Raw genomic sequence first — 26,969 nt, 5'->3', positions numbered from 1 at the left:
GCTAAATATTGATTTGCCTTAAAATTATGCAATTCTATTAGAGAAATGGGAGGGAAAAAGAAATACATTTAAGGGTATGGGAGTAGAGTAGAAAGCCAAACCCTTATTGTCCATTGCCTGAAGTAAACATATTATATTTAAAACTAAAAATATTAATAAACAGGAATTTAAACCTGCTATTTAGAAATTTGGAGGCAAATACAAGAAAACTAAAAACATTGAAAGTCATGGCTTCCAGGGAGTGGAAGGAGAACTGCTAATATCACTGTTGGATTTATAGAACTGGGCCGGGCACGGTGGCTCAAGCCTGTAATCCCAGCACTCTGGGAGGCCGAGGCGGGCAGATCACGAGGTCAGGAGATCGAGACAATCCTGGCTAACACGGTGAAACCCTGTCTCTACTAAAAAAATACAAAAAACTAGCCGGGCGAGGTGGCGGGCGCCTGTAGTCCCAGCTACTCGGGAGGCTGAGGCAGGAGAATGGCGTAAACCCGGGAGGCGGAGCTTGCAGTGAGCTGAGATCTGGCCACTGCACACCAGCCTGGGCGACAGCGTGAGACTCTGTCTCAAAAAAAAAAAAAAAAAAAAAAAAAAGATTTATAGAACTGTTTAATTTGTAAAACTATATAAATGTACAACTTTATTAAAATTAAAATAATAGAGACATGATAGAACAAAGTTTTCCAGAAATGAAGAAAGATAATTATCTCTAGACTAAAAGACCCTCCAAGTTCCAAATAGAATGAAGAACAAAAGACTTATGCCCTGATACAGACTCAATATACTTTAGAAGGTTGAACATAAAGAGAAATTCCTAAAAGCTTCCAGGAAACAAGAAAAGTCATTCTCAAAAGACCAAAAATAATATTCAGACATCTTGTCAGGAACATTGAATACTAAGAAGAAAAAAATTCTGGGAAAGATGATTTAAAACCCAAAATTCTATACCCAGAAAATTGTTAAGCATGTGAGCAAGAGTTTTAGTTTTACAAGTACTCAGAGAATTTGCCTCCAAAGCACCCTTTCCTTTCTGTTACTGCAAAATATAGTCCAGCAAAAAGCTTCAAGAAACAGTATGATTAAGAGGTTTGGTAATTCTGAGGATCTGACATAAGCACAAGTAATGCAAACTTAAAATCTCAGGAAAAACAAAAAGCTACTTAGGAGATTTATATCTGTGTCTAAATATAAAGGAAATAAAGATGTGATGTGAATTTAATAATTAACCTTTCATGTCACTTACGGTTAATGATACTGGACCTAGCGAAAAATAAATAAAATCCTAACATACTGATTGACTTTGAAGGAACAATATTTACAAAGTCATAATAATGTACACAGTGTTTATTGTTTCTTTAGATTTTTAGAATCAACCAGTGGACAAAGCATGAAAGCCTTATGTTTATAACATAGTATATAAAATGATCAACTCCAACAGTATAAAAGTTAAGGTTTGGCTAAGAGAAACTGATCTATTGTCTGAAAACAATAGAACAAGAAATGATAGATAAGAGATTGCAAGTTAGAAAGGCAAACAACAGAAAACTAAAAATAACAATGTAACTGTGAACATTTAGGGGAGGGTGTAGTGTAAGTCAGCTAAAGCCTTGTGTTTCACGGCAAGGAGTCAATAGAGCCTGAGTTGAATATCAACATAGAGATGTAAGGATGCCATGTAGAATGAGGATGCTAGCCACTAGGAAAACAAAATGCAGAAATGCTGAAAGGTGGTGGCCTCTGAGACTATGGGTAGGACAAAGGAATGCAGTGGATGATTTTTGCTTTAGTAATATGCCCTTCTCAACCATGCATATTCTGAGAAACATTTTTTAATGCCTTAAATGAATAAACTAAAATGTTGAATTGTGAATACATTTATGTTCTGAAAACCAGATATGAAAACATGCTGATAGTGAAAAGCAATTTTTTAGGCAATCAAGACAAGAAGGTAGTCAGCATCTATCATGCATTTGTCATCAGGTTCCAGAATGGTGGCCTTGCCAAAGGGTGGGAATAGTCCCTTCCTCATTAGTACTTCCAGCCCCAAAATTCAGCCCCAAAATTAAAGATAAGCTTACAGTGGATGTGAAGTATTAGTTTGATGGCACTGTGTGTGTGTATGTGTGTGTTATTAGTTTGATGGCAGTGTGTGTGTGTGAAGTATGTCTGATGGCACTGTGTGTGTGTGTGTGTGTGTGTGTGCAGGAAAATTACAGGAAAAAAATGAAGCATCTGAATTTTGAATCAAAATTGCCAAGTTGTTTTTGTAAAGTGTGATTCAGAAGACCTAAAAAATATCAAGTAAAAGAGAAGTTCCATTATTATGACCTTTAGCGATACAGCCAACTGGCAGGTGTGAGCCTCCATTCTGACGAAATTCTACAGAAGCCTCTGGTCAATAGAGGCCCTGGTGAGCTGTGCTGGGATTATGAGAGAGTCATGTGATGGGGCCCAGTTTCATTCAAGAGACTTAGCACCCTTTTTGTTTCTCCTTTACATAACCAGTTTGCCACCGCTGGGTGCCAACAGACAGACCCTCTGTTGAGTTGTCCACCTGCTTTCCACCTGGCAGGTGCCAATAGCCTCTTGTTCTCCCAGTTTTCCCTGCCCTCCCCTTGTGGGATAAGGATACTATTTTGTATTACTTCTTATGAACATTGTGAGCAAGACGTTCCATGGACCACCCAAGCAGTACAGACCACAGGCAGTGTCCCAAGGACCCCAAAGCAGCAAGGACGTTGGTGCAAACACCCGGAGTGAGCCTACCCCATGCCCTCACACCCAGGGCGAGCCTACCCCACGCCCTCACACCCAGGGCGAGCCTACCCCATGCCCTCACACCCAGGGCGAGCCTACCCCACGCCCTCACACCCAGGGCGAGCCTACCGCACGACTTCACACCCAGGGTGAGCCTACCCCATGCCTTCACACCCAGGGTGAGCCTACCCCACGCCTTCACACCCAGGGTGAGCCTATCCCATGCCTTCACACCAGGGTGAGCCTATCCCATGCCTTCACACCGAGGGTGAGCCTACCCCATGCCTTCACACCCAGGGCAAGCCTACCCTATGCTTTCAAACCCAGGGCGAGCCTATCCCATGCCTTCACACCCAGGGTGAGCCTACCCCATGCCTTCATACAAGCTGCCCTGGCAGCCATGTTGCAAGAACAACGAGGGCAGCCTGGGGAGCCCCCCAAACTTCAGCATCAGTGAGTGCTCTGACCTCACTGATGACAAGATCCCATAGGTCACTTACACAAGTCACACAGAAAATATTCTCCTGTGACCAAAAATGCAAGCCATCTGACAAACACTTTCAGGCTATTTTCAGTATCATTATCTTCTCCACCAACACTGACAAATTTACCATGGTTGTGGTTTTCTTCGTTTTAACGAGTTTGGTTGTGTTTTTCTTTGAGGATGGGGGCTGGTGGCTCTGCCGGCATCTGTTGGAAGGCCCCGCGGGAAGTGGATTTATGCTGTGGTCACTGTGCCTTGCTGCATTGTTTAAAATGAGACTTCATGGGACACACACAGTGAAGATGAGAGAGCAGAACCATGGAATGTGAGGGATGATTAGGGCCAGGATGGGCCATTAAGGCCTGGTCTAAAAGGTGTCCAGACACCTACTGACATGGCATGTCCTAACTGCTCCCCAGACACCGGGATTAATCCACTGTGTCGGTTTGGTTCGTGTCCCTAATGTCTGTCAGCAGGAAGCCTCTTCTTGCCTGATGGAGCTGGGGGAGGGGAGGATGTCAAGGTGGATGCTCTCGGCTAGAAAAGCTCTCCAATGACGGGCTACAGCTAAAGTCTGTGACATTTCAATAGCTCTTTGTCTTTCAATGTGCTCATCTGGGGACAGACCATTACCTGCTTTTCTGCCCTGATCCATTATTTTTCTCTGGACCAAATCACAAAATAATACAGAACAGAAAGAATTCTGGGTTCGAGATGGCAGGTACAGCCTACTCTCTGTCAACCTGACAAAGTGTCGATGAGTCAAAACTTCTGGGTAGCACACAACACTGCTGTGTATGGCTGATGAAAATGTCCAGCTTGTAAACAATTAGGAAAGAGTTCAACAAAATACTCATGGGTACAATTTAACCCATGACTCAGGCAGACTCCTTCCAATCTTGACATTGATAGTCTGAACATTGTCATTCTTCTATAGATCTTCAGAAAGGCTGGTAAATATTGAACCTCAGTTAACAGGTTGTTGGATAAGCCAGCTTTGCAGGCCCTTAACCTCACCCTTTCTCCCTTTATCTCCATGACCTAGTGTCTGAACCTAGAAGACAGGGCTGTCGACATCTTCTCCACCGTGCCGGAGCCCTCACTGCAAAGAGCGGTGGGTGTCCCCGTGGCCTCCTGCCTGGGGTCTGAGCTGCTGCATGAGCCATTTCTCACCTCTGAAGTGTATCTCACTGTGGGCACTGGGAGCAGCAAATGGTTGTTCTATTCTTACCTGCTCGATCCACACAAAGCTGGGAAGGTTCATGGGTGCCTAATCTCATAGGACAGACATGAGAACACTGTGAATTCACAATGAGTCTCATACAGGGATTTCACTGTTCTTCCAGAGAGAACAAGTATCTTACTGACCACCAGAAAACATTTTTGGGGGAGGTGGAAAATAAGTAGAAAATGGAGAAAAGGTAAAATAGAAAATTCAAGAAGGACAAATAAGATGTTAAAGAAAATGATGAAGTAGAATGAATGAGAATTGTTTGGAGGGGGTGCCTCTGGCTTGGATGACTGTCCATTTTGCTGAGGTGTGTGGGGTTGACCATTGGAGCAGGGAAGAAGGCTGAGCAGGGAGGACCAAGCATACCTAACTAATGGTTTGGTTGACATGATATTCCTGCTGGGCCCTCATCGGTCCTGGGGCGTGGCTCCTTCTCACCTCTGCTCTTCCCGTCTTGGAGCCGAGTGAGGCTGGGACGAGAAGGGAGATGGGCCAGCAGAAGGGCTTTTCCCCCGTTCCCCCAAACCCTTCCTGAAATACCAGCTGGCAAAACTTCTCGAATGTGCAGTTTCTGAGCTATCACAGTTTCCATGAGTATCAGATGTTCCATTTAGTTCTTGATCTCTCTCGGCTCTGTCTCTTTTGTCACTTTTATTTATTTTTCTTATGTTTTAATCTTCCTAGATGCCTAACAGACTGTATTTGAGATCAGTAGGATACTTTTAATGGTTTAAGTTGCCATGATTCCAGGCCCCAACAGAAAATGTTCTGTATTTTTTCAACCAAAACCTGCGCCTGCCACTTCTTTTTAAAATATTGGGGATGCATTTCTCTAGCCAGTTCCAGCTTGAGCATTTGACCCTCCTGCCCACCCAGAGTTGCCGTATCTAGCAAATAATAATACAGGACAGACACTCAGGTAAATTTGAATTTCAGATAAATAAAAAATAATTTTAAGAGTGTAAGCGTATCCCAACTTTTGAGTGAGGTATGCTTAAACCAAAAGCGTTTTCTTTGTTTATCTGAAATTCAGATTTAACTGGGCATCTAGTGTTTATCTGGCAATCACATCAGCTGATTCCTCAACCATTCTTTGGAAACATTTAATCCCAAGTTCTTACACAACAGACACATTTAATCATACTTACTGCCTAGCAAGCATAATTTTTTTTTTTTTTTTTTTTTTTTTTTTTTTTTTTGAGACAGAGTCTCACTCTGTCGCCTAGGCTGGCATGCAGTGGTGCGATCTCTGCTCACTGCAAGCTCCCCCTCCCAGGTTCATGCCATTCCCCTGCCTCCGCCTCCCGAGCAGCTGGGACTACAGGCGCCCTCCACCACGCCCGGCTAATTTTTTGTATTTTTAGTAGAGACTGGATTTCCCCGTGTTAGCCAGGATGGTCTTGATCTCCTGACCTCATGATCTGCCCGCCTCGGCCTCCCAAAGTGCTGGGATTATGGGCATGAGCCACCGCGCCCAGCCCGTATTCTTTGTTCATGGTGTCTCTACCTGGATGCATGCAGGATGTCTCTGACAGTGAGCTCCAAAGGAAGTCCCTCTGAGTGGCTTAGAGGGCTGCACTCATAGTAGGGGCTGACGGCACAGATTGCTTTAGGAAGGTGGTGAGTGGGAGGTGGTGGGAGGGGGAACAAGACTTACCAGTTTACCAGAGGTAGGGATCAGGGTGGGATCCGGAGGGAATAGGATTTGGTGCTGTTTTCACTGAATTCTGGAATTGTGGTCTGGCCCTAGGAATCACCTGAGAGGTCAGCCCCTGGAGGGGAAAGGCAGCCCCTCCTCAAGGTCTGCGACAGGTGCCCTCCTATGCTTCCCAACCCCTCCCGGTGTGGGCTGTTCCCCAGCTCACAGGCAGCACACGCAGGTGGAAACAGCTTTACCTGTCAGCTCACCCTCTCGGTCCAATTCTACTTTTCCGACCAGGAAAGCAGCTGAGCGGGGTGGAGGAAGCCTTGCTGAAGTCATAGTGTTCGGGCCAGGCCTTCGCATTGCTCACCTTTCTCCACTGGACCCTGCTTGTTCTTTTCAGCCTGTGAGAAGGCCACACACAGTTGTTACTTTTTCAAGTCAAAAAGGACATGTGTCCCAAAGATGTGATCAGAGATGTCATTAAGTGTGGGTGTGTCTGGGGCGGGGTGAGGCCCGGGAGGCAGAGTGGTGCGGCTCTCAGGTCATGGACATGGAATTCCTGACTCTGCCTGCTCCCGGCGGCCTGCTGGCCTGTCAAGGGGAGAGAGCAGTGAGTGACAAGAGGATTTATTTCCGCCAGCCAGAGAATGGCTCATAATTTACAGCCCGCTGAGCCAGCCTCTACTATGGCATTAGAGCCTTCCTTTTGTAGACAGTAATAAATTGTCTTATCACCGGTGCTGACATAACATGCTCCTTTTTAAGTGCGCCATAATTTTTATTTTTAAGAGAATATTCATATTTGATGGCAGAGCTCATGGGCATCTGGATACTTCTCTGGAGAGAAGTCTTTTTTTTTTTTCTTTTTGAAAGAAGATATAATTCAGCTCCCAAATGCCACTAGCAGGGATAGGCTTGACTTCTAAAGAGACATTAGGGGCAGAATTTGGGGACATTGTAGACCCTTCATAGACAGTGACTTGTCCTTCACCAGCAGGCATCAAAAGAATCAAAGCCCCTGGAGAATGTACGTCCTTCAACTGTCCGCCTTGCTGCCTTTGCACGATGGTGGCCAGGGAGCTGGTGCCCAGGCAGCTGGTGTGGCCTTGGGCTTTTCCATCCCAAAGGACGGGCTTCCCCGCCACCTGGGGGGACTCACTCCCTTGAGCTCCCCCTGGCAGGAGGGGCCTGGGGGTGTGACAGGCAGGGAGTAAAGAAGTCTGAAGCCTGCCTGGGGGTTCTCAGCTTTGGATCACGGAGCTAGCGAGTCCGGGCACTGTGTCTCCTTCCTTCTGCGTCCTCCAGGGGGCAACAGTGCAGCCTGCTGATCCCCAGGGAGCTGTTCTCCCCAGAGCGCAGTCCTGGAAGGGGATGCTACAGATGGTCCCTGGTCACCAGGGAGTCCTCAGGCCTGTCTCCTGTTTCTACTGACCCGTGGGGATGGGCCAGCTGGGGCATCCTTCTCCCCTCCCATCAAGGCTCTTGTGCCCAAGGATGCCCTCACTGTTTGACAGGAAGAGATGGGGCCGGGTTGCTGCCCAGCCTCCTCCCTCTGCCTTTGCCTTGTGCCTTCACAGCCACCCATTACAGAACCCTAACTGTTCACCTGACAAGACCTTAGGCAAGGCCCTGGCTCCCTTGGAGGATCGGGGCTTTCCTGTCTATAAAATAGTAGACAGGGGCTTTAGGAGCTCAGACACAAATGGATGCAAAAGCCTAACAGAGGGTTCAGGAGAGGTAAGTTTTTGTCTCTTCCTCTGCTCTTTCTTCCTTCACTGCCTGTTTCCCTCCTTTCATCAGGCACGTACAGGAAGGAGCTGAAGTCCCCAGGCTGTGCAGTCCTTCTAGGTCTGGGTTGTGGAGGGAGAGGAGAGGCTGGCCTGGGGGGTCTCTGCTGGGGGAGATACAAGGCTGGCCTGTGGGGCTGGCCAGCCTGGGGCATGTCTGTGTTAACACAGATACACCCACACAGACACTTCCAGAACCAGGCATGTTTACAAGTAGCAATCAGATATTGCTAAACCTCTGGCCTTATGAGAACAGCTCTCACATAATGCTGTCTGAGTGCCAGGCACAAGTCAAGGCACTGTACACTAATTCATTTAAGGCGGACACAAATATGCCCATTTTATGCTCAGCTGGGAAAACTGAGGCCCAGAGAGATCAATGGACTCATCTGAGGTCAGGTAGCTGAGAGGTGCAGAGCTGGGATGAGAACTCAGGTAGTCAGCACTGGAGTCTCTGCCCTAACCACAGTGCTCCTCTGTCTCTTCTCTCCCTGCCTGGACAATCCCACTTCACTTTGACCATCCCCTGCCTATTCCCAGGGACAGGACTTGAGTGTCACTTCCCCTCATGCTGCCTTGTGGCCCTGCCATGCACCGTGGCAAGTCTTCTGTTATCTTCTACCTGAGAGGCCATGACTAAGAAGGTTCCAGACTTCCCGTCTATCAAAGGTAAGGACTAAATTAGATTTTCTTCTTGACAGTGGTGATCACCTGTGACCTGTGCCTGGTACATGCTCAGGAGGGAGTATACTGTTCCATTTTGCCAATTTCTAATGAAAGATTACTTTTACAGGATGGAGGGAGAAAGGGCTCAGAAGGAGAAAGAAAAAGAATAAGGGAATTGGCCCCAGTCCAGATGAAAAGAGCCAGATGCAAAATCATTTGGGCCACATATGTGTTGTTTGCTTATCAAATTTTCAACCTTTGAAAAATAACAATATGGGAATCAGTAGCATTGCTGGAGTTCCTGTGGGTGGCAGGAGTTGGACACTGTGGCAGGTGACCCCGCAAAGGGTAAAGACAGAACCTGCAGAGGGTGAAGGGTTTCCCAAGTCTCACTCCTGGAGCGAGGGGAACAGGCATGGGCAGCCTGTTGGGTCCCATGTCATGCAGCTATGTTCTCTGCTGCTGGTGAGTTTGGCATCAAAAGAAAACATAGCAGGAATGATTTTGCCTGGGTTGGGGATTTGGGGGAGTTTAGACTATAAATAGTGAGGAGGATATAAAAAGCCTTAAGAGGATTTTTGGAAGCCCTAAATCCACCACGTAGACCCAAGCAAGTTAACAGGAACCACTTAGGTTTTAGTGAGGTCTAAATGTAACTCAGCATAGCGCCCTCCCCTCCACTGTTGCCTTCCAACTGTCATGGTTCACGTGTCCGCTGTCACCACAACCCTTGCCAGCATCTGCCAAACCAAGGACACGTGTGTCAGGAGGTCTGCTGCCAGCATGCCAGCTGCCAGGTGCTGCCTAGCCTTGAGTTACCGCCTGGCTGACTCCCTAAGGGAAGGCATCATTGGCAGCCTCTTCTACAGCAGAGAAAACGGAAGCATAGGAGGTTAGGTGCCCGGCCCAAGGTCACACAGCCAGCAAGTGGTGAGCTGGATTCCACACTCAGCTGAGGCCCACTCAAAAGGCGATCCTGAGGAAATTATGCTAGAATCAGCAGAAAATTACCTGTGTGTGTGGGAAGGTATCTGCTTGCCTCTGTGCCTTGCTTCTTGGACACCTGTGGTCCCAGCCTTCTCTTTTCTATGGGCCCTTATTTCATTTAATACATGGACTATCATAAAACCCCTTTGCCCTCCTGTAGCCCCAGCTCAGGAAGCCTGAAGCCCACCCTGGTCACCGAGGTGCTCAAAATCGATGGAGATCCAGAGTTGAAACCTCCCTGCCCTTGGTCCTCTATCCTCAAGGTCTGCTGCCGACTCCTAGATACCTACAAACAGGTCTTCTATTCTTGACTCTTTTAGGAACATCACTGTGGCTAATAGTGAGGGAAAGATAACCTGGAGGGAGTGACATTTAGGATGACAGCCGACCATCCCATTTATAGGAAAAATCCAGGGCTCTAATACATATTTTAAAAATCACTGGACTGGCGGCATAGCCCTGCCACCCAGCATTGTATTAGCCAACTACTTCCCAAGGCTCTGGGAGAGGCTGCGGTGGGAACATTCCAGATCAGAGGTTCTGCCTTGTTTAAATAGGGGTGGAGCGAGATTGCCAGATCTGAGGCTTCATCTTGCCAGTGAGAAATGGGGGTGCAGGGAGCAGCCACTGAGGCCTCACCATGAGTCACACACAAGGCTGGCAGTGAGGCCAGAAATCACACTTGGGCCCCCAAACATAAGGTCCTACAGCCAGGGAGAGGCATTCTGCCTGGAGACTGAGAAGAATCCAGTCAGGAAGACATGGTGGAAGTCAAGGTGCCCGGGCCTGAAGGGCCAGTCTGTCTGGGAGCAGCCACTGGCCCTATGGTGGGACAGGAAGAGCAAGAAAAACAGTGCTAGCTTGCTAAAGGCCGTGCCCCTGAGTTTGATCTCCACCCTGCTGGCTGAGAAGACTCACTGATGGTCTAAGTTGTCTCATGGGAGTGCCTGGGAACCAAAACTCTGGAGACAGCAGGGAGGGTGATGAGGGGCAGCAGCTGGAGCCAGAGAGACCACCTGGGAAGTTAACACCACAGACAGCGCGATATGGTCCTCGGCTAGGGCGGGACGCCTGGGGACATGTGAGGGAACTGGTGAGAGGTGGGAGTCGGGCCGACTGGGTCAGGGCATGAAGGCCACAGCACGCCGTTGAGGCCAGGGTCTGGTCCGGGTGGGGGTGAGGAGGTTAGAACAGGCTGCTCTGGATTTCAGAGGCCAGAGAGAGCAGAGATATTAAGTAAGGAGGTGACGATGTGGCAACCAAGATTCCTGGCCTCCTGAAGACAGTGTGGGGCTGCGGGTACAGGTCTGAAGGCCTTCAAGGCCAGGCGGGTTGGAGCTGTGGGAATGCCCCTCCTCCGCTTTCCACCCTTCTTGGGATGGAGTGCAAATTCTTGCCAAGGCTGACGAAGCTGTCACAGCCCGGCCTCTGGCCGTGCCTCTTGTCCCCTCTCCCACTACCCTCTCACTGCCAATGCCCTTGCCGCCCTGCCTTCCCTCTAGTTCTTCCACCACACCAGGCCTCTTCCTGCGCCAGGGCCTTTGCACACGCTGGTCCTGAGTGGGCCCTCTGCCTGGAGCTGGGGGAGGGATGCCTCCACCCAGGGGTGGGAGAAACTCTGCTCCTTCATCCCTGAGTCACCAGCTCCCTGCACTGCAAATCCTCAGCGTGATCTCTGCGTTCTTGCTTAGTCCTGACTGATGGTCCACCCATCTGGCTATCTCCTAGTTATGTCTTCAAGCTCAGGTTAAAAGTCACTTCTTCCAGGGAGCCCTAACCATCTTGTTCAATGCTCTTCTTGTATCTGACGGGCTCTACTGTGTGCTTGGGGGAGGGGAGGGACCTCTGAGGCATCTTAAGGAACTTGGATTTTTCTCTGTGTGAGGTTGGAAGCCATGGAAGAATTTAGAGCTGAGGAACAGCCTGATCTGACTTCTATTTTCACACAGTCCTCTGTGTTGAGGATTGATGGCAGGAGGCAAGGCTGCAACAGGGAAGGCATTAAGAAGGCTGTTGAGTTTCACCAGGTGACAGGTGGGGGTGGCTCAGCCCAGGGAGGTAGCAGGGGATGTGGTGAGAAGTGGTCAGACTCTGAATGGATTTCAAAGTAGAAACAACCAGACTCACTGACAGTCTAGACACAAGTGTGCCGGGGTGAAGGGAGGGGTTAACAATGACCTCAGGCTTTAGCCTGAGCAATGGAAATGTGGAGTTGGCATTTGCCGTAATGGAGAAAGCTGGGGACAGGGCAGGGCAGCGGGGGCGTTTTGTGGTGGGGACGGGGAGGACCAGGAGCTCAGCTTGTAAAGTGCCTTAGACATCCAAGCAGAGAAACTGCTGGCTGCCTGGAGTTTAGGAGCAAGGTCCAAGCCAGCGACAGGCACTGAGCGTCGCGTCACCCACACATAATGTGCACCTAAAGTTGGAGAATGACTGAGAGCATCGCAGGAGTGAGGGTGGGTACAAAAAAGAAGCCGCCCAAGAGTCGGAGCTTGGGGCACCCCGGTGCTAAGAAAGAACCAGCTATGGAGACTGAGGAGAGGCAGCCACAGAGGTGAGAGGAGAACCAGGATAGCAGGGGCGGCTTGGCAGCCACAAGAGGAATGTGCTTCAAGGACAAGGGGTGTCAGCCGTGTCAAAGGTGCAGGAAGGCCTCCAACATGAGGTCAGAGAATGGCCCCCAGGAGTAAGGAGCATACAGGCTGCGGGTGATGGCGATGAGAGCTGTGGGTGGGCAGTGAGGGTGTGGCTTGAGTGCAGGAAAGACTGAAACAGTGGGTGGGGAGACTTGCTTGAGGAGTTTTGTGTTGCTAAAAAGGGAAGAATGGGAGAGTAGCTGGCGAGTCCTGTGGGTTTTTAAAGATAGATGGTATAACCACATGCTTGTACGTTCATGGAGGTAACTCAGCAGGAGAAAGCGATACTGTGAAACGGCAGCTTTGGGGAGCTGGGGTAGCTTGGGATCCAGCAGGTGCGGGAGGGGAGGTCCTCAGTAGGCCCCACCACCTACAGCAGTGCTGTGAGGCAGAGTCCGGTGCAGGTGCAGGTGGAGGAGGAAGGTTTCTTCCGAGAAAGGAGGTAAGAAGAAAGCAAGGCTGTCAGCTGAAGGTGAGGATGGAGGATGGGAGTTGGAGAGGAGGAGTGGGCATCCGGAGCGACTGCCAGAGGTGTGTAATGATGGCTGCCAGGCGACAGCAACCGGGGTGGCTGTGTTTCTTCTCCACCTGCATTCAGCTAAGTGCAGGTGCTGAGTGGAGTGAGAGGGAGAGGAGGGCACGGAGAGGCCCATGAGTGAAGAGTGATGTGATGTGACCTGTCCCAGAACCCCGGGCAGTGAAGGCAGGAGGTCAGAGGTGAGGTGAATGGGCGGCAGGGGCAGGAAGGCGTAAGAAGCCTTCTCAGGGTTGGCTGGGGGAGCTCTGGCACATGTGCAGCTAAGGGGAAGGATCTGGGGACGGGAAAAGATTAGAGGGTTAGGAGTTTGGGGAACTGCCAGAGCAAGACCCTGCAGAGGGCAGTATTACCTGGGGACCAGGGCACCAAGGGAGGGGCAGCTTTGGAGAGGGACAGGGCAGGGGGATGCAGAAGCAATGGTGTTTGTGCCTTCTGTGCTCTTGAGGAAAGAGAGCAGCTAAAGGGCGGGGTCTACAGGAACTTGCAATTCCTCAGCTCCACCCAGCCCCGCCACTTGGTGAATACCACAGCCCAGCAGGTCCCCCGCAATGTCCATTTTCCCATGATGTATTTCTACACTCAGCTTCTCCAAACCAGACTTTTGTAGAAAGGGATAACCTGCCAGCTCTTCTCCTCTGCTTGTCACTGCGAAGACCCCACTCCCATCCCGTCTTCTGCTTTGCTCTCCTTGCCGGGACTAGGGAGGAAGCCCCAGTTCCCAATTCACTCTCACTTGGGAAGAGCACTTAGGCCACAAACCTGAAACCCACCCTGGAGCCAAGGGGTGTCTTCGCACAGGAAAAAGCCATACCCCGCTGCTGGGCTTGTGTACAGTACAACTCCATCCTTGCACTGCCAGGCGTGAAGGCAGGAAGGTGGGGTAAGTCAGAGTCACCGCTGCTTAGGTTGATTTGTGTTGTTATTTAATTTATGGGACACATTAATTCTAAATAATACTTGAGCCTTCCTTCCCCTTCCCTCTTGTTCTTCCCTTCCTTTGTTCTTCCCCTCCTCCCTTCCCTTTCCCCATTTTCCCTCCTTCCTTACCTCCCTTCCTTTCCACTTTTCAACAAATACTTGCTTAGACTCTGCTGTGTGCCTAAGAAAATCTATATGAAGGTGATACAACAGAAACAGAGGAAGAGGTGGACCCCCAAGGAACTCACGCAGCAGCCTCCACAGTACTGCCCCTTGCTAACAGCATCCTGGTTTTGCTCAATCTGGGGCAGCAATGTGCTCAGGGAGTGTTCCCCAGGAGAAGAGGTAAGACTGATCGAAAGCAACCTGAGCCGCCCTGCTCACCCTGTCTATGATTACCTAGCAGCAGGGGGTGGGCCTGTGACCCAGATCTGGTAGGTGGGGCCTGAGAGGAAGTGGACTGGAGATTTAGGTGCTTCTTCCCCAGGGAGAAGAAGACATTCAAGAGATGGAAAGTCACTCCTGTGCTTCTTCCCTGGAGGCTGTATTGAGAGGATATGATCCTCCGATCTGTGGCAGTCACCTAAGAATAGGAGAAAGGCAAGTAAAGTATAGAAAAGCTATCTTGAGTCCCGGCATCACTGAGCTGCTGAATTAACAACCCTGGATCCACCTACTACCAAATTCTTGTTTGCAAAATAACGAATTGTCCTTATTGTCCGCATTCATTTCAGTTGGGCATTCTCATATTTTGTAACCAAAGGCATCTTACCTACTGCAGCAAAGCAGAAATAAAGAACTATGATTTTTCTGTCACATGTGGCTCTGAGCCTCCCGGATGCTGAGGTGAAAAGGGAAACGAGATGAATTGCCAAGCTCTCATTCTTAGTCAGGAAGAGTTTCTCAGGGAGTTTCAGCTTTTTTGCCCCTAAATTCTTTGTTTGACACTAAATTTCCACATGGGAGTTTAGGAAAGGAACACTGGGATACATAATTGCTAGACCCAGGGTAACTGATTCACAGAAGAAGCAGTTTTCAAGGGCTCTTTCTTAAGAGAACTAGGATCTAGATATAAACAGAGAGTTTAAACAGAGAGGAGAGTCAAGTGGGAGCTGCTCCATGCCCTCCCCACCCCAGATGGTCACATGAATGAGCAGATACTGAAGAGACCACTGAGAAACTGTGAACACCGAGCAGAAGGCAGAGCCCAGAAGGACGCAGAGCGTGGAGCTGCAGGGGAGCAAAAGCCCCTGACCCACCACTGCTAGGGGCAACAGCTGTGAGTGGGATGTGGAGTGAGTAAAAAGGAGGGCAAAGAAAAGTGTGAAAGGGAGAGAAGAGGACCTGGCTGGGGAAACCCCTGGTTTGTAGAAACCTGGGCACGGATAAAGGTTTCTCGGGGATGGCGGAAGGGGGCTGGTGGGAGGCAGAGGTCTAGTCTGCCCTGGGCTCTCCATGTCTCAGGCCCATTGGCTGTGTGTGACCTGCATCACACCTTCTGTTCCTGGGGACCGTGGGTGTTTATCTGGGCTCAAGCAGCACTGTCAGGTCTAGGGAATGACTGTAAATCCCATTGGTATCTCGCCTCTGAGTGCTGTCTGGCCCAAAGTATCTGAGGGTTCTCCCGATAGAAATGTGGTATTTGAAAATTCAAATGAGCCAGGCAATTACTTTGAAAAAGCTTTTACCTTGTTGAGGATTCAAAACAGATTTTCATGAAAAATGCTGTACTCTCTGTACCTTTTCTGTAGTATATCAATAGATGCCACACTCACACATACACGGACATAGCAAATATATTTGGAAGAATTCAACAAGCTTCTTTACTGCAATATGTCTTGAAGGCATTAGTATCATATGTCATCAAATCTAAGAGATACCTTCAATTGGAAAATGTGTCGTTATTTAACGTATTACTAAGAAAAGAAAAATGTCCAAGATGGAAAGTCTCACAGGAGATGCCTCCCTAAAGATGGAGCAATGAAAGGCTCCACTGTCGGCTGGGCGTGGCGGCTCACGCCTGTAATCTCAGCACTTTGGGAGGCCAAAGCAGGTGGATCACCTGAGGTCAGGGGTTCGAGACCAGCCTGGCCAACATGGTGAAACCTCATCTCTACTAAAATTACAAAAATTAGCCAGGCATGGCGGTGTGCACCTGTAATCCCAGCTACTTGGGAGGCTGAGACAGGAGAATCACTTGAACCCAGAAGCCGGAGGTTGCAGTGAGCCGAGATCGCACCATTGCATTCCAGCCTGGGTGACAAAAGTGAAACTCTGTCTCAGAAAAAAAGGAAGGAAGGAAGGAGGGAAGGAGGAAGGGAGGGAGGGACGGAAGGAAGGAAGGAAGGAAGGAAGGAAGGAAGGAAGGAAGGCAGGCAGGCAGGCAGGCAGGCAGGCAGGCAGGCAAGAAAAGAAAGACTCCACTGTCAGTACAGAAGAAAATGAGAAATAAACCCGCCATGGAGAGGAACAGCAAGGAATCAACAGGTTTCTATTTTGGCCCTGGCGAGGGGAGAGAGAAATAGGGAGAGATGCCCTGCACTGATCATTAGAACCATAAGCTGGTTCTCATTCTGGGGTCACACCATTCAGCAGATCCCCAAGGAGTTTCAGGAGTTGTGTCCCCAGATCACTGGCAGAAGCAAACACAAACCCTCTCTGAAAGAACTCAATTTCAGCCCAGGCCAGTAGTGATTGCAAAACACTAATTGTGAGATGTTTCTTGATTTGGGGATGTTAAAATGCGAGAAAATGTGCACCCAGGCATAGATGAGGACAGTGAGCCCTCATCCAGAGAAGGTCAGAGTATTCAGCCCTAACTACTCTATCCCACTGGAGAGCTCCTGGTTAGCAGTGGTCACTGTTGCCACTATTTATGGAGTGCTGACTTGGTGCCAGGCTCCGGGTGCCAGGCTCTGCACACATCAGCTCTTGTCGTCCTGACAGCACCTCTGCATGGGGACAGCAGTGTTACTAGTATTTTCAGTAGGGCAAACTGAAGCAACTTTACTGAGGCTGCACATGAGTAAATGACAAAGCTGGGCTTTGAGTCCATGCTCATCTCTGGTATCCTGAAGGTGGTGTCCATCAGACATTTTTCAAAGGATGCTACTTTGGCCTGCTGAACCTAGCATATTGCCAAAAATGCAATTTTTCAGCAAAGCGTCTATTCCCTACACAGAGGTAATTTCTGCATCAAAGTCTGTCTTATCCCACCCTAGAAGGCTGCGCAAAGGCTCTTGCTGTCCAGTGGTCTTGGCTGTATGGGTATTCCTGGGCTCTGGCTGGATAACCCTGTACTTGCTGTAAAGGGATCACTGGTGGGCATGAGAACACATCATTCAATGTCTTCTCCTCTTTTCTGATTTTAGAAGATGTTAGTATAAATATCACAAAACTTCCGAAATATGACCAGGCTCCAATCACCTTTCGGGTCCATGTCCTGTCCCTCCTGAGGCTCAAAGACCTCAATCTAGGGAAGCAGCATCCCGTTCCCTCCCCACAGAGCTATGTAGATCTCGGGGGTCATCTGGAGAGCCAGAGTCTGACTGAGTAATAAATCCCCTCCCTGCAGGACGACTAGCCAAGTTTTATTACAGATCCTATCACAATGAAAAGGGCTGGTACTCCTGTGATTGAGCTAATCCTGTCACCGTGTAAATCAATAGGAAACCCACAGGAGGCGATTTGATTTAGGATGTTCATTTTGGGAAGGTGGTCTTCCTACAACATTGGAGTCAAGATATTGCTAGGGCACTTCCATGACAAATGGAAAGTTCAGCCCAAAAGGACCAGACTTGTTAATAAAATAAATTCAGATCTCTCCAAATAAAAATTCAGATGCATTTTAGTCTCCCTCAGTACATCAGGCTGAATCCCTTAATTTACCACATTATTATGGAAACACCCTTACCTCTGCCTGTCAAAATCACTGACATTGCGGGGGCTCCGTCTTGGGAGACACTAGCTGCTTTATAATTATTTAGCTGATGTGCAGTGTACATTATCTTGAAGCAGGCCATATACTCGAAGAAGAACAGTACCGGATCCAGGATGAATCTGAGGGATATCTGGCCGGCAGGAGAAGGGGAAGAGAGGTAACACATGTTGCCCAGACATACTGCTGCTAGGTGACAATGCAATGCCTCCAACTCTGTCCCCTTGACTCAGGCCAATATCCCTCTTCTACAGGCCAGTTGGCCAGGCAGCCAGGGCCATGTCAGGCAGAGGCAGACTGAGGGTTCTGGGTACTGTTTCTGTCCAACAGGTATGGTGGGTTCTCCTCTAGGGCTGCCAGTTTGCATGAGGGCCTCGTGTCTCTCCATTGGCAGGGGCTGATGAGCATCCAGTCCATCTGTAGGAGGGACACACAGTGGCTGTCTTCTGCAGCGTGGACAGACCTAGAGTGACTGCCCAAGCAGCGGACCCCACTTGCCGGGGGAACACAGGGAGGTGAAGCTGCATCTAGAGCAGCAAAGGGAAGGCCGTGTGGGACATTGATCTCCAGGTTCCAAGATGGGCCCTTGGCAGGAGCCCTTGTGAACATGGATGTGACTTGTTGGGATGGGGCCTCCCACCACGCCTCCTGTTCTCCCACCTCCATTAGGGGTGACTCACACCTGCAGAAAGGATGAATCATGTGGGTTACGAAACCAAAGGGCTCCTGAGAGCGAGGCTGGAAAGGACCTCGGAAACCATCTATGCAGATCCTGTCCTCTGCCCATCCCCTCTTGCCCCAGCCTCTCAACTCAGGCTGCCAAGCCACAGACTCCAAGTGAATCCTGCACGCTCAACAGGAGACTGCTCCTGGAACTGAGCATCAGAGAAGCAGCTTCTTTCCCACCTCAAGGCCTTCTCGACCTTTTTGTTTTACTTCCTGTATTAAGCAGGCTGATGGCTTGCTTTCTGCAAGTGGGCCAGTGGGACCAATGGGTCCTGGGAGGGATGACAGAAGGGATCTAGCAGCGATCCTTACCCTTCATAATTCCTTGGTCATGGAACATTTCCATACATCTCCAGGGTACTTCAAATCATTATCCACTGGATACCAGGCTGCTCCAGGCAACAGGGGTGAGGATGATTCAACTCACTTTCCCACTGCTGGTCCCAGCTCAGTGGGTGCTTCTAAGAGTGTACATCATCTAGTGAACACCTACCACAAGGCAGGCCCTGGGCTCATAAAAACGAACGTTTATGGACAGCTTATTGTACAGCAAAAACGGACCTCATCCTCAAATCAGCCCGATGGGGTAGATACCACTGTTCCCCCCATTTTACAGGTGGGGCACCTGCCCTCAGCCAGGACAGTCATTTGCCCAGATGGGCTCTGTGCGGTGGTTTCTCGGGTACATGCTCGTGAGCCCGGCTAATTCGCCACATGCCTTTGCCCTGTTCAACATGCCCCTTCAGCCATGCTGGATCCTGGGCTATCCAGTGTCTTCCCGGCAGTTTCTTCTCCCTGGGACCCTGCACACTGGCAAGCCCTCTGTCTAGGGAGGCGGGCGAGGCCGCCGGGCGTCTGAGGCCCCGCCAGGTGAGTGCAGCCTCCGGGTGTCCGGCCGGTCTAGGGAACAGGGGACTCACCTGAGACGCCAGGGCCTCCCCGCTCCCAGCAGAACTCGCGGGGCCGAGGCCGCCGCCGGGGCGGTCCTGCGTCCCGAGAGCCCCAAAAGTCGGCGGAGAAGTTCCCCCGGTGGGGGGCGTTTCGGGCCTCCCGGACCGGTCTCGGCCCCGGAGCCCGGCCGCAGGAGCGCGGGCCCGGGGGCGCCGCCGGGCCGCGCGGGCGGGAACGCGCCGCGGCCGCCTCCTCCTCCCTGGCTCCCGCCCGCGGCGGTGGCGGCGGCGGCGCTTCTCTGGCGCGGAGCGGCTTTAAAAGGCGGCACTCCACCCCCCGGCGCACTCGCAGCTCGGGCGCCGCGCGAGCCTGCCGCCGCTATGCCTCCGCGCGCGCTGCCTGCGCCCGGGCCCCGGCCGCCGCCCCGGGCCGCCGCCGCCACCGCCGCCGCTGCGGGCGCGGGGAACGCGGGGGGTGCCGGCGGGCCCTGGCTCCGGCCGCTCGCGCCGCGTCCCTGGCGCTGGCTGCTGCTGCTGGCGCTGCCTGCCGCCTGCTCCGCGCCCCCGCCGCGCCCCGTCTACACCAACCACTGGGCAGTGCAAGTGCTGGGCGGCCCGGCCGAAGCGGACCGCGTGGCCGCGGCGCACGGCTACCTCAACTTGGGCCAGGTGAGTGCGGCCGGCCCCGCGCGCCGAAAACTTTCCCGGCGGCCTCTGGCGCGCGCGAGGGGGCAGCCTCCGCAGTCCTGTCCGCCCGGCCCCGGCGCCGGGCCGCGCGTGGGAAGGCTCCGGGACCGCTTGGGGACTGCAGGCGGCCGGGGCGCCCTGCCGGGGGGGTCACCCGGGAGGGCGTGCGCGGGACACTCGGCTGGGGGGACTCGGGGTCCCTCGTGGGCGCCCACGCAGGTCCGGCGCGCCGACCGCAAGTACCCGGGCAGTGCCGCCCAACCCTGCGCTCGGAAGTGTGGCCTCAGAAGCTGGGGCGGCGCGGACACCTGCCGGGCTCCGGGGAAGGCTGGGCTGTCTCGGGCGTCGCGCGCCGTCCGCCGCTGGGTCCTGAGCGCCCACCCAGCTCTCCCCCGCGGAGGACCGGCCCCTCTGTCCCCGACGGGCAGCGCGGGCTCTGGACCCTGTGTGCGCGCCAAGGCGGCCGGCCGCTGCTTAGGTGACATGAGCGTGGCCCGGCGTCTGGGGGACTCGCGCTGCCTCCGTGTCCGCCGCTCCGGAGGTAGATGACTGGGGTGCCTGCACCCTGGAGCCCGGCCGCCGTCGGAGAGGCTTTGGGACAGCGTAGGGCTGGGGGTCCTGGGTTTAAAACCTCTCCAGGAAAGGAGGGAGGGCGCTTTGTTTGTGGGCTCCAGCCGCAGTTCCGATGGCAGAGCGGTATGACCTTTGGCGAGTCACTTCCCTTACATGCTCCTTTGCAGTTAGTGGCAATGTCTACACTGTTCGGTTGTCGGAAAGATCTAATGTTGCATTGCCACAGAGCCTGGACCGGGGCCTGACCCTTACCGGCCCCCACGGGGCCAGCGAGGAGCCCTCCCAGCCCCGCACCCCACGGGCTTGGCTGTCACCTCTTCTGTCAGTTAGCAAGCAGGCCACGCCCTGGGCACAAAGGCGGCATTACCCTCAAAGGACCGCCCGGCGGGTGCCTTTTTCCTGTCTCAACCAGCTACCGGGCTGAGGGGTGGTGAGTTGGGGTTGATCCAGATTTATGGCTCCTGGAGAGGCCATCAGTTTGGGGTCGCACCAGGGGACCTCTCAGTGCAGTTAACAAATCTACAAACTACACACTCAGAGGATTAAGTGAAGTGACAGGGAAGCGCCGACTCATAACTCTAAACCTCAGTGCCAGGCAGTGTTAAATTTAGTTTCATCATTATCCGTGGCAGAAGCCAGCAAGGTGTGGTGGCGTCCCTGATAGAAATGACATTTCTTCTGGATCCCAAGCCCCACGTTGATGTGCTGTTAGGTGTGTGGCCTGCTGGAGGGGTAGATTCTACCATTTGAATGATAGAATCTTCGCAAGGCACGTTCGAGTTTATCTGAAAGAATGCTAGCACATCTTTGGCGACCTTTTAAAAATATGTGTGTGTGTGTATATGTATATATAAAATGTTATATGTATACACATATACATGCACATACATATACACACATGTATATCCATATATATATATATATATATATTTTTTTTTAACCACTCAAGTCCCTCCAAACATCCTGTGATTTCAGATTTTGCCTTCGAGTAGCACTGACTGCGTTCGTCTCTGTAGTTCCTGACTCTCCCTGGCTGATTGTCCAGGCTGAAGAAGGCGTTCCTCATGTTTGCTTTGTGCCCCTGGCTCCTGCCACACTTTGCTGCTGTGCCCAGGTGGCCCAGCAGTTTGCCTGCAGCTAAAAGTGACTTAAGCTACATGATAAATTACAAAGTGCCTGGGTTTTGGGATCCTAAAATTAAATGAGCAGAATGGAGCTGAAGTTGAGCTGTGAGCTCACACTGCAAGAGAGAGGCAGAGAGGCACAGGTAACTCTCCCCGGAAATATCTGTCTGTGGGAATAGAAATGCCTAACCCTTGGCCATGCCGGCCCTTCGAGACAACCTCTGTCAGACTTGCTGAGTTTTTATGTGCAGCCTGCTCTCCTGATTTTGCTCATGGGAGAGAAGATTCCCTCCGATGCACACTCCCTACCCAGGATATTCTGGGGAGTCAATTGGGGTCTCCCCAGCTCTGTCCAGTGCAGCCAGGATGAATGCCACACAGCCTGGTCACTCAGGCATGGTGCTGGCAGTGGCACTGTGGTGACATTCACTAACACAGGGATTAGCTGGTTGGGGATAGGAGCTGTCTCAGAGGCTTGTGTGTGATTACTCACGGAGGGCATATTACTCTTTATTCCAAAACAAGCTTTTCTTTCCCCTCTCTAAGTGCACTGCTAATGTGGAAAAGGCCCGGAGCATTTGAGCCTCTACCCACTCAATAAGAACTCTTTGAAAACCTTATTTGCCTTTTTTTCAGCCAGGAGAATTTGTGACTCATAAATAAGATGTAGATATTATTAGCTTTGACTTACAGATGAGTAAATGGGGGTGAAGTAAGCGAAGGAAGCTGTTTGTGTTCACATGGTATGCATATGTCACCTCTGACAGTTCCATCCCCTGCTCAATTTTCTTCTGCTGTATTCTCTGGTCTGAGATCTCCTTTGTGAAACTCTTTCTCCAAGCCCTTAATGGGCAATTAGTGTTATGTTCTGTACTTGCCTGAATCACAGCCCTGGTTTTCTCCCAGATAGTTGCTGTGCTCAAAGTTCTTGCTTGCTTGTTTTACTTTCTTCCATACAACTAATAACTGGTTTCAGTTTATTTTACTTGGTCCAGAGGTAATTTAGACTGGTGGTTATTCACCTTTCTTGAGTCTTGGCTCCCTTTCAACATCTGATAAAGGCTGTGGATCCTCTCCGTTGTAAAATATGCATCCCCAGGGACAAGACAAGATAGCCTCTCTTTGTCCCTGTACTCATCATTCCAGGTAACACCACAGTATTTCAAAGGGAATAAAAATGTGGAAGTGTCCAGTGTCATTATCGGCAGATGACATAACTACATGGATAATCCAAAAGAACCTAGAGATTAACCACTGGAGCTAATAAGGGAGTTGATCAGCAACAGCTACCTGCATGGCAGCACATCTGAGAAGATAAAAGAACCATTCTTCATTCTTGCATAAAAGCTGTAAGATACTTTGAAATAGGTCTTTTAAAAAGGTGAGACTTTTATAGAGAAACATAAAATATTTAGAAGAAGGACTGAGAAAAGAAAGTTTAGGCTGGGTGTGGTGACTCACACCTGTAATCCCAGCACTTTGGGAGGCTGAGACAGGCGGATCACCTGAGGTCGGGAGTTTGAGACCAGCCTGACCAATATGGAGAAACCCTGTCTGTACTAAAAATACAGAAATTAGCCGGGCGTGGTGACACATGCTGGTAATCCCAGCTACTTGGAAGACTGAGGCAAGAGAATCGCTTGAACTCGGGAGGCAGAGGTTGTGGTGAGCTGAGACCGCGCCGTTGCACTCCAGCCTCAGCAATAAGAGTGAAACTCCATCTCAAAAAAAAAAAAAAAAGTTTTAAATAAAGGGACAGATGTGTTGTGTTCGTGTATGGGAGAACTTGCTCTCATAGTTGCCCCAATTTAATCTGCAAATTCAATGTAATCTAGTTTAAGCCATGACAAGTTTTAATGTGGAATATGAAATCACGCAAATGAATTATAAAGTTCATATGGAAGAGTAAGGTCCAAGAATACCTCAGACAACTCTGGGAAAGAAGAGGAGGAGGGGAGTTGTGGTAATGACAACAGCTGAACATGGACGCAGTCCATCAATAGAGTCCCCTCAAACCCAAGCATGTGTGGGAACTTGTGCGTGTGAGCTGAAGAGTTATAAATGGATGGGGAAGGATGGGCTATTTACTAAATGGTGCTGGGAGAACAGGCTCTCCCCATGGAAAAACAATTGGATCCTCACATTACACAACAGTACATTCCAGATGGGATTACTGTTTCTCTGTCAGTAATTTTTATATGTATATAAAACTTTTAGAAAGAAATACAGTGGAATACCTTTGTCACATTGGGAAAGGAGTTCCTCAACAAGTCATGAAAATAAACACATTTTAAAATGAAGAGATTGATACATTGAGATAAAAATTCTATGTTAACAAAGGCATCATAACAGAGTTAAAAAGCAAGTAATAGACTGGGAAAGTATTTACAATATGTAACAAACAGATTAGTACACAGATTATTTTGAAAACTATAAATCACTCAGAAAAAAAGATACATGCCAGGTAGAAAAATGGGGAAGTTTATGAATAGAGAAGTCAACGAAGAGAAATCCAGATGACCAATAAATATAAGAAATGATGCCCAGCTTCCCTCAAGCTCGCTAGGGGTTATTGGAGCACTGCAATTTAGGCAATGATGAGATACCATTTCACACCTGTCACGTTGCCCGACATGGAAGAGTGTTAGCATCACGTGCTGGCAAGGATATAGAACAATGGGAACTTTCAGATGCTGCTGGTGGAGATTGGTATAGTTTGGAGAGCAATTTGGCAATACACAGTGAGGCTGAACTGCACCGGCAAGTCCACATCTAGACATATCCTGGAAGAACCCTCGCACATGTGCACAAGGAGACTTGTATAAGAATGTCCATGCAGGCATTTTTTAAATGAAGGGAAAACCTACCTTCCTTAAAGTAGAATAGAGAACTAAATCAAAATCGTCACACCACACAAGACTCTACAGTGGTTAGAAATGAATAAAGCAGATCTATATCTACACAGATACATCTCTCAAATAATGTTGAGAGAGAAAAAAGGCAAATTGTAGATGTCCAATGTGATCATATTCATGTAAACGTTAAGAAACACACAAAACAGGCCAGGCACGGTGGCTCACGCCTGTAATCCCAGCACTTTGGGAGGTTGAGGCAGGTGGATCATCTGAGGTCAGGAGTTTGAGACCAGCCTGGCCAACATGGTGAAACCCTGTCTCTACTAAAAAAATATGAAAATTAGCTGGACGTGGTGGTGCACACCTGCAATCCCAGCTACTCAGGAGGCTGAGGCAGGAGAATAACTTGAACCTGGGAGGTGGAGGTTGCAGTGAGCTGAGATGACACCACTGCACTCCAGCCTGGGCGGCAAGAGTAGAGTGAAACTCTGTCTCAAACAAACAAAAACCACACATCTGTACTGTATTGTGGATGCTTATAGATGTAGTAAAAGTATAAAAGTGTGGGATGTAAGGATCTGCATCAAATTCTAGTTAGCAATGGCCTCCAAGAAGGTAAGGAGGGGAGAGGAAGTTCAAACTTTATCTGCAGTGTACTACTTTACAACACACGCTTATGTGTGTGGGTGTGTGTATGTATACATGGATTATATACAAAATTGTGCCTAGATATGTTGTACTTTTTTTTCTTTGTATTGGGGTATATTACATATGGTAATGTATACAAGTGTGTATATATACACACACATAATATATAAACACATGTATGTTGACATATATACCTATATACATACACATATACACAGATACACATAAAACATTAAAGAGAGAAAAAAGGGAAATGCGCATTGGACACATACCCCATGGTGCTCCTGGACCATCTGAAGTACACCCTTGGAGGCACAGGTGCCTGCGAGCACAGATTAAGAAGTCCCTACTTTAGATGTCCAGATTGGGCCAATCCACTTGTCAAGGAAATGGTGACAGAGAAACAGAATGCCTGGCTGCAGGTCACATGGCCGTTTGGACAGAGCTGGACACGGAGCCCAGGAACCCTTCCATTCTCCCCTGCTTCTTGCTCCTTCCAGTCACCCTCACTCCAACCTGTGTGCATTGTCACCTTTGACATTGTGACACTGAGAAAAGACAAGTTGCTTGTGTGAAGAGGATGGCAGCAAGGTATTCTCCACATACCAAATCACAACAGCTCAGCATCTGCTGCTCTTGGAAATGACGTTTATCTTAAGGGTGGTTCTTGGATGCCATACTTTCCCTTGGGTTTTTGCTTTGCCTGGGGTATTGAGCTAATTTGTTGCTTCTGAGTCTGAACGTAAAAAGGCAGGCTGGCTGCCAGGGCCCTAAAAGATCTAAGAGCCTTAAATGATCTTGAACTTGCCTTAAATAGTTTTACTTAAAATAGCTTCTGAGCAGGACATACCTGGCCCAGAATTTCAGGTGAGCCTACACAATTCATTTGTCAGCAGAAGAAAATTGTCATGCTGCAGACAACTTGTTCTTGCAATGAAAAACAAGCCAAAGCCTTAACCAGGTGTTAAAATAATGGGCCAGAACTTGTTCCAGCCAGAGTGTCAGGGGTTTGGTAGGGACAAGGGGAAACCCAGAATAGCAGTCACCTGTGACCTAGTTCTCTGGGATTGATTTTCCGTCTAAGGCTGTCTTGGTTTTATGCTCTGAGCCAAGCTGGAATGGCTGTGCACAGCTGGCCTGCAAGAGGTTCTGGGTGTGAACTGAGGGACAGAGACAAGGATTAGGATTGTGAAGCTCATTGTCTCAACCCTCGTATCTGACATCTTCACCCAAATAGTGATGCATTTAAGTGGGCAGGATTTTAATTGACTGAACTGCCCTCCTGAGTCATTGGAGCTGGTGTGGGGAGTGGTGATCGAAGCTGAGCCAGCTGCCATCTATGGAGCCAGAAAAGCTCCAGAAGGCAGCATCCAGAGGCAGACTCAGAATCAGGACTGAGCAGGTGGCTCAGCTGACTGGTCCACTGGAAAGGCTTGAGTTTCTCTAGGTGGAAACCAGGGAAGCAAATGAGAAACACAGAGCTGTTGATGGGCTAGGGGAGGCTGGGACACTGCCTGATACTCTTGCCGGCTTTGAGCTTTGGGTGGCGACAGGGGCACTCAGGGCTGTCCAGACCCTGTTCTCCAGTGTCTGCCAACTGCATGCCAGCTGGGGAACATCCTGAGCTCTTTTGTATCTCTGAGCCTCTACACAGATTTTGCCATCTAAAAAGTGGTTCCTCTGATCTTCTACAGCTCAGCCCAGGCTGCTGACACCTCCCACCCTCCTTTTACCAGAGCCCTGCCCTCGGAGGGCTTCCAAGTTGTCCTTGCCCTGGGTGGGTGGCTTCCTCCTGGCTCCTGGGACTGGGTCTTGGCCTTGCCACTGACCAGAAGCCCTGGCCTTGCTCTCCCCAGCTGATGTTTCTCATGACTACTCTT

General features: G+C 49.9%; 1 protein-coding gene across 8 annotated transcripts in view; it reads left to right on the top strand.

Annotated features, from left to right (window-relative positions):
- The first annotated feature begins 19,546 nt into the window (after window positions 1–19,546).
- Window positions 19,547–26,969, top strand: part of PCSK6 (proprotein convertase subtilisin/kexin type 6) — a 188,554-nt gene continuing 181,131 nt past the window's right edge. For all 8 annotated transcript variants that reach the window (XR_013396028.1, XR_013396030.1, XR_013396027.1 and 5 more), the window contains exon 1: window positions 19,547–19,871. Coding sequence is in view for 4 of the 8 variants with exons in the window: in XM_028850196.2 (XP_028706029.1) it covers window positions 19,584–19,871 (288 nt within the window). In the remaining 4 variants the exon portion in view is untranslated. The remainder of the gene's footprint in view (window positions 19,872–26,969) is intronic.

The sequence above is a fragment of the Macaca mulatta genome, chromosome 7, assembly GCF_049350105.2.
Source record: "Macaca mulatta isolate MMU2019108-1 chromosome 7, T2T-MMU8v2.0, whole genome shotgun sequence".
In the NCBI taxonomy this organism is placed as follows: Eukaryota; Metazoa; Chordata; class Mammalia; order Primates; family Cercopithecidae; genus Macaca; species Macaca mulatta.
The sequence above is the reverse complement of the archived record's forward strand: the minus strand, read 5'-3'. Positions and strand labels throughout refer to the sequence as shown.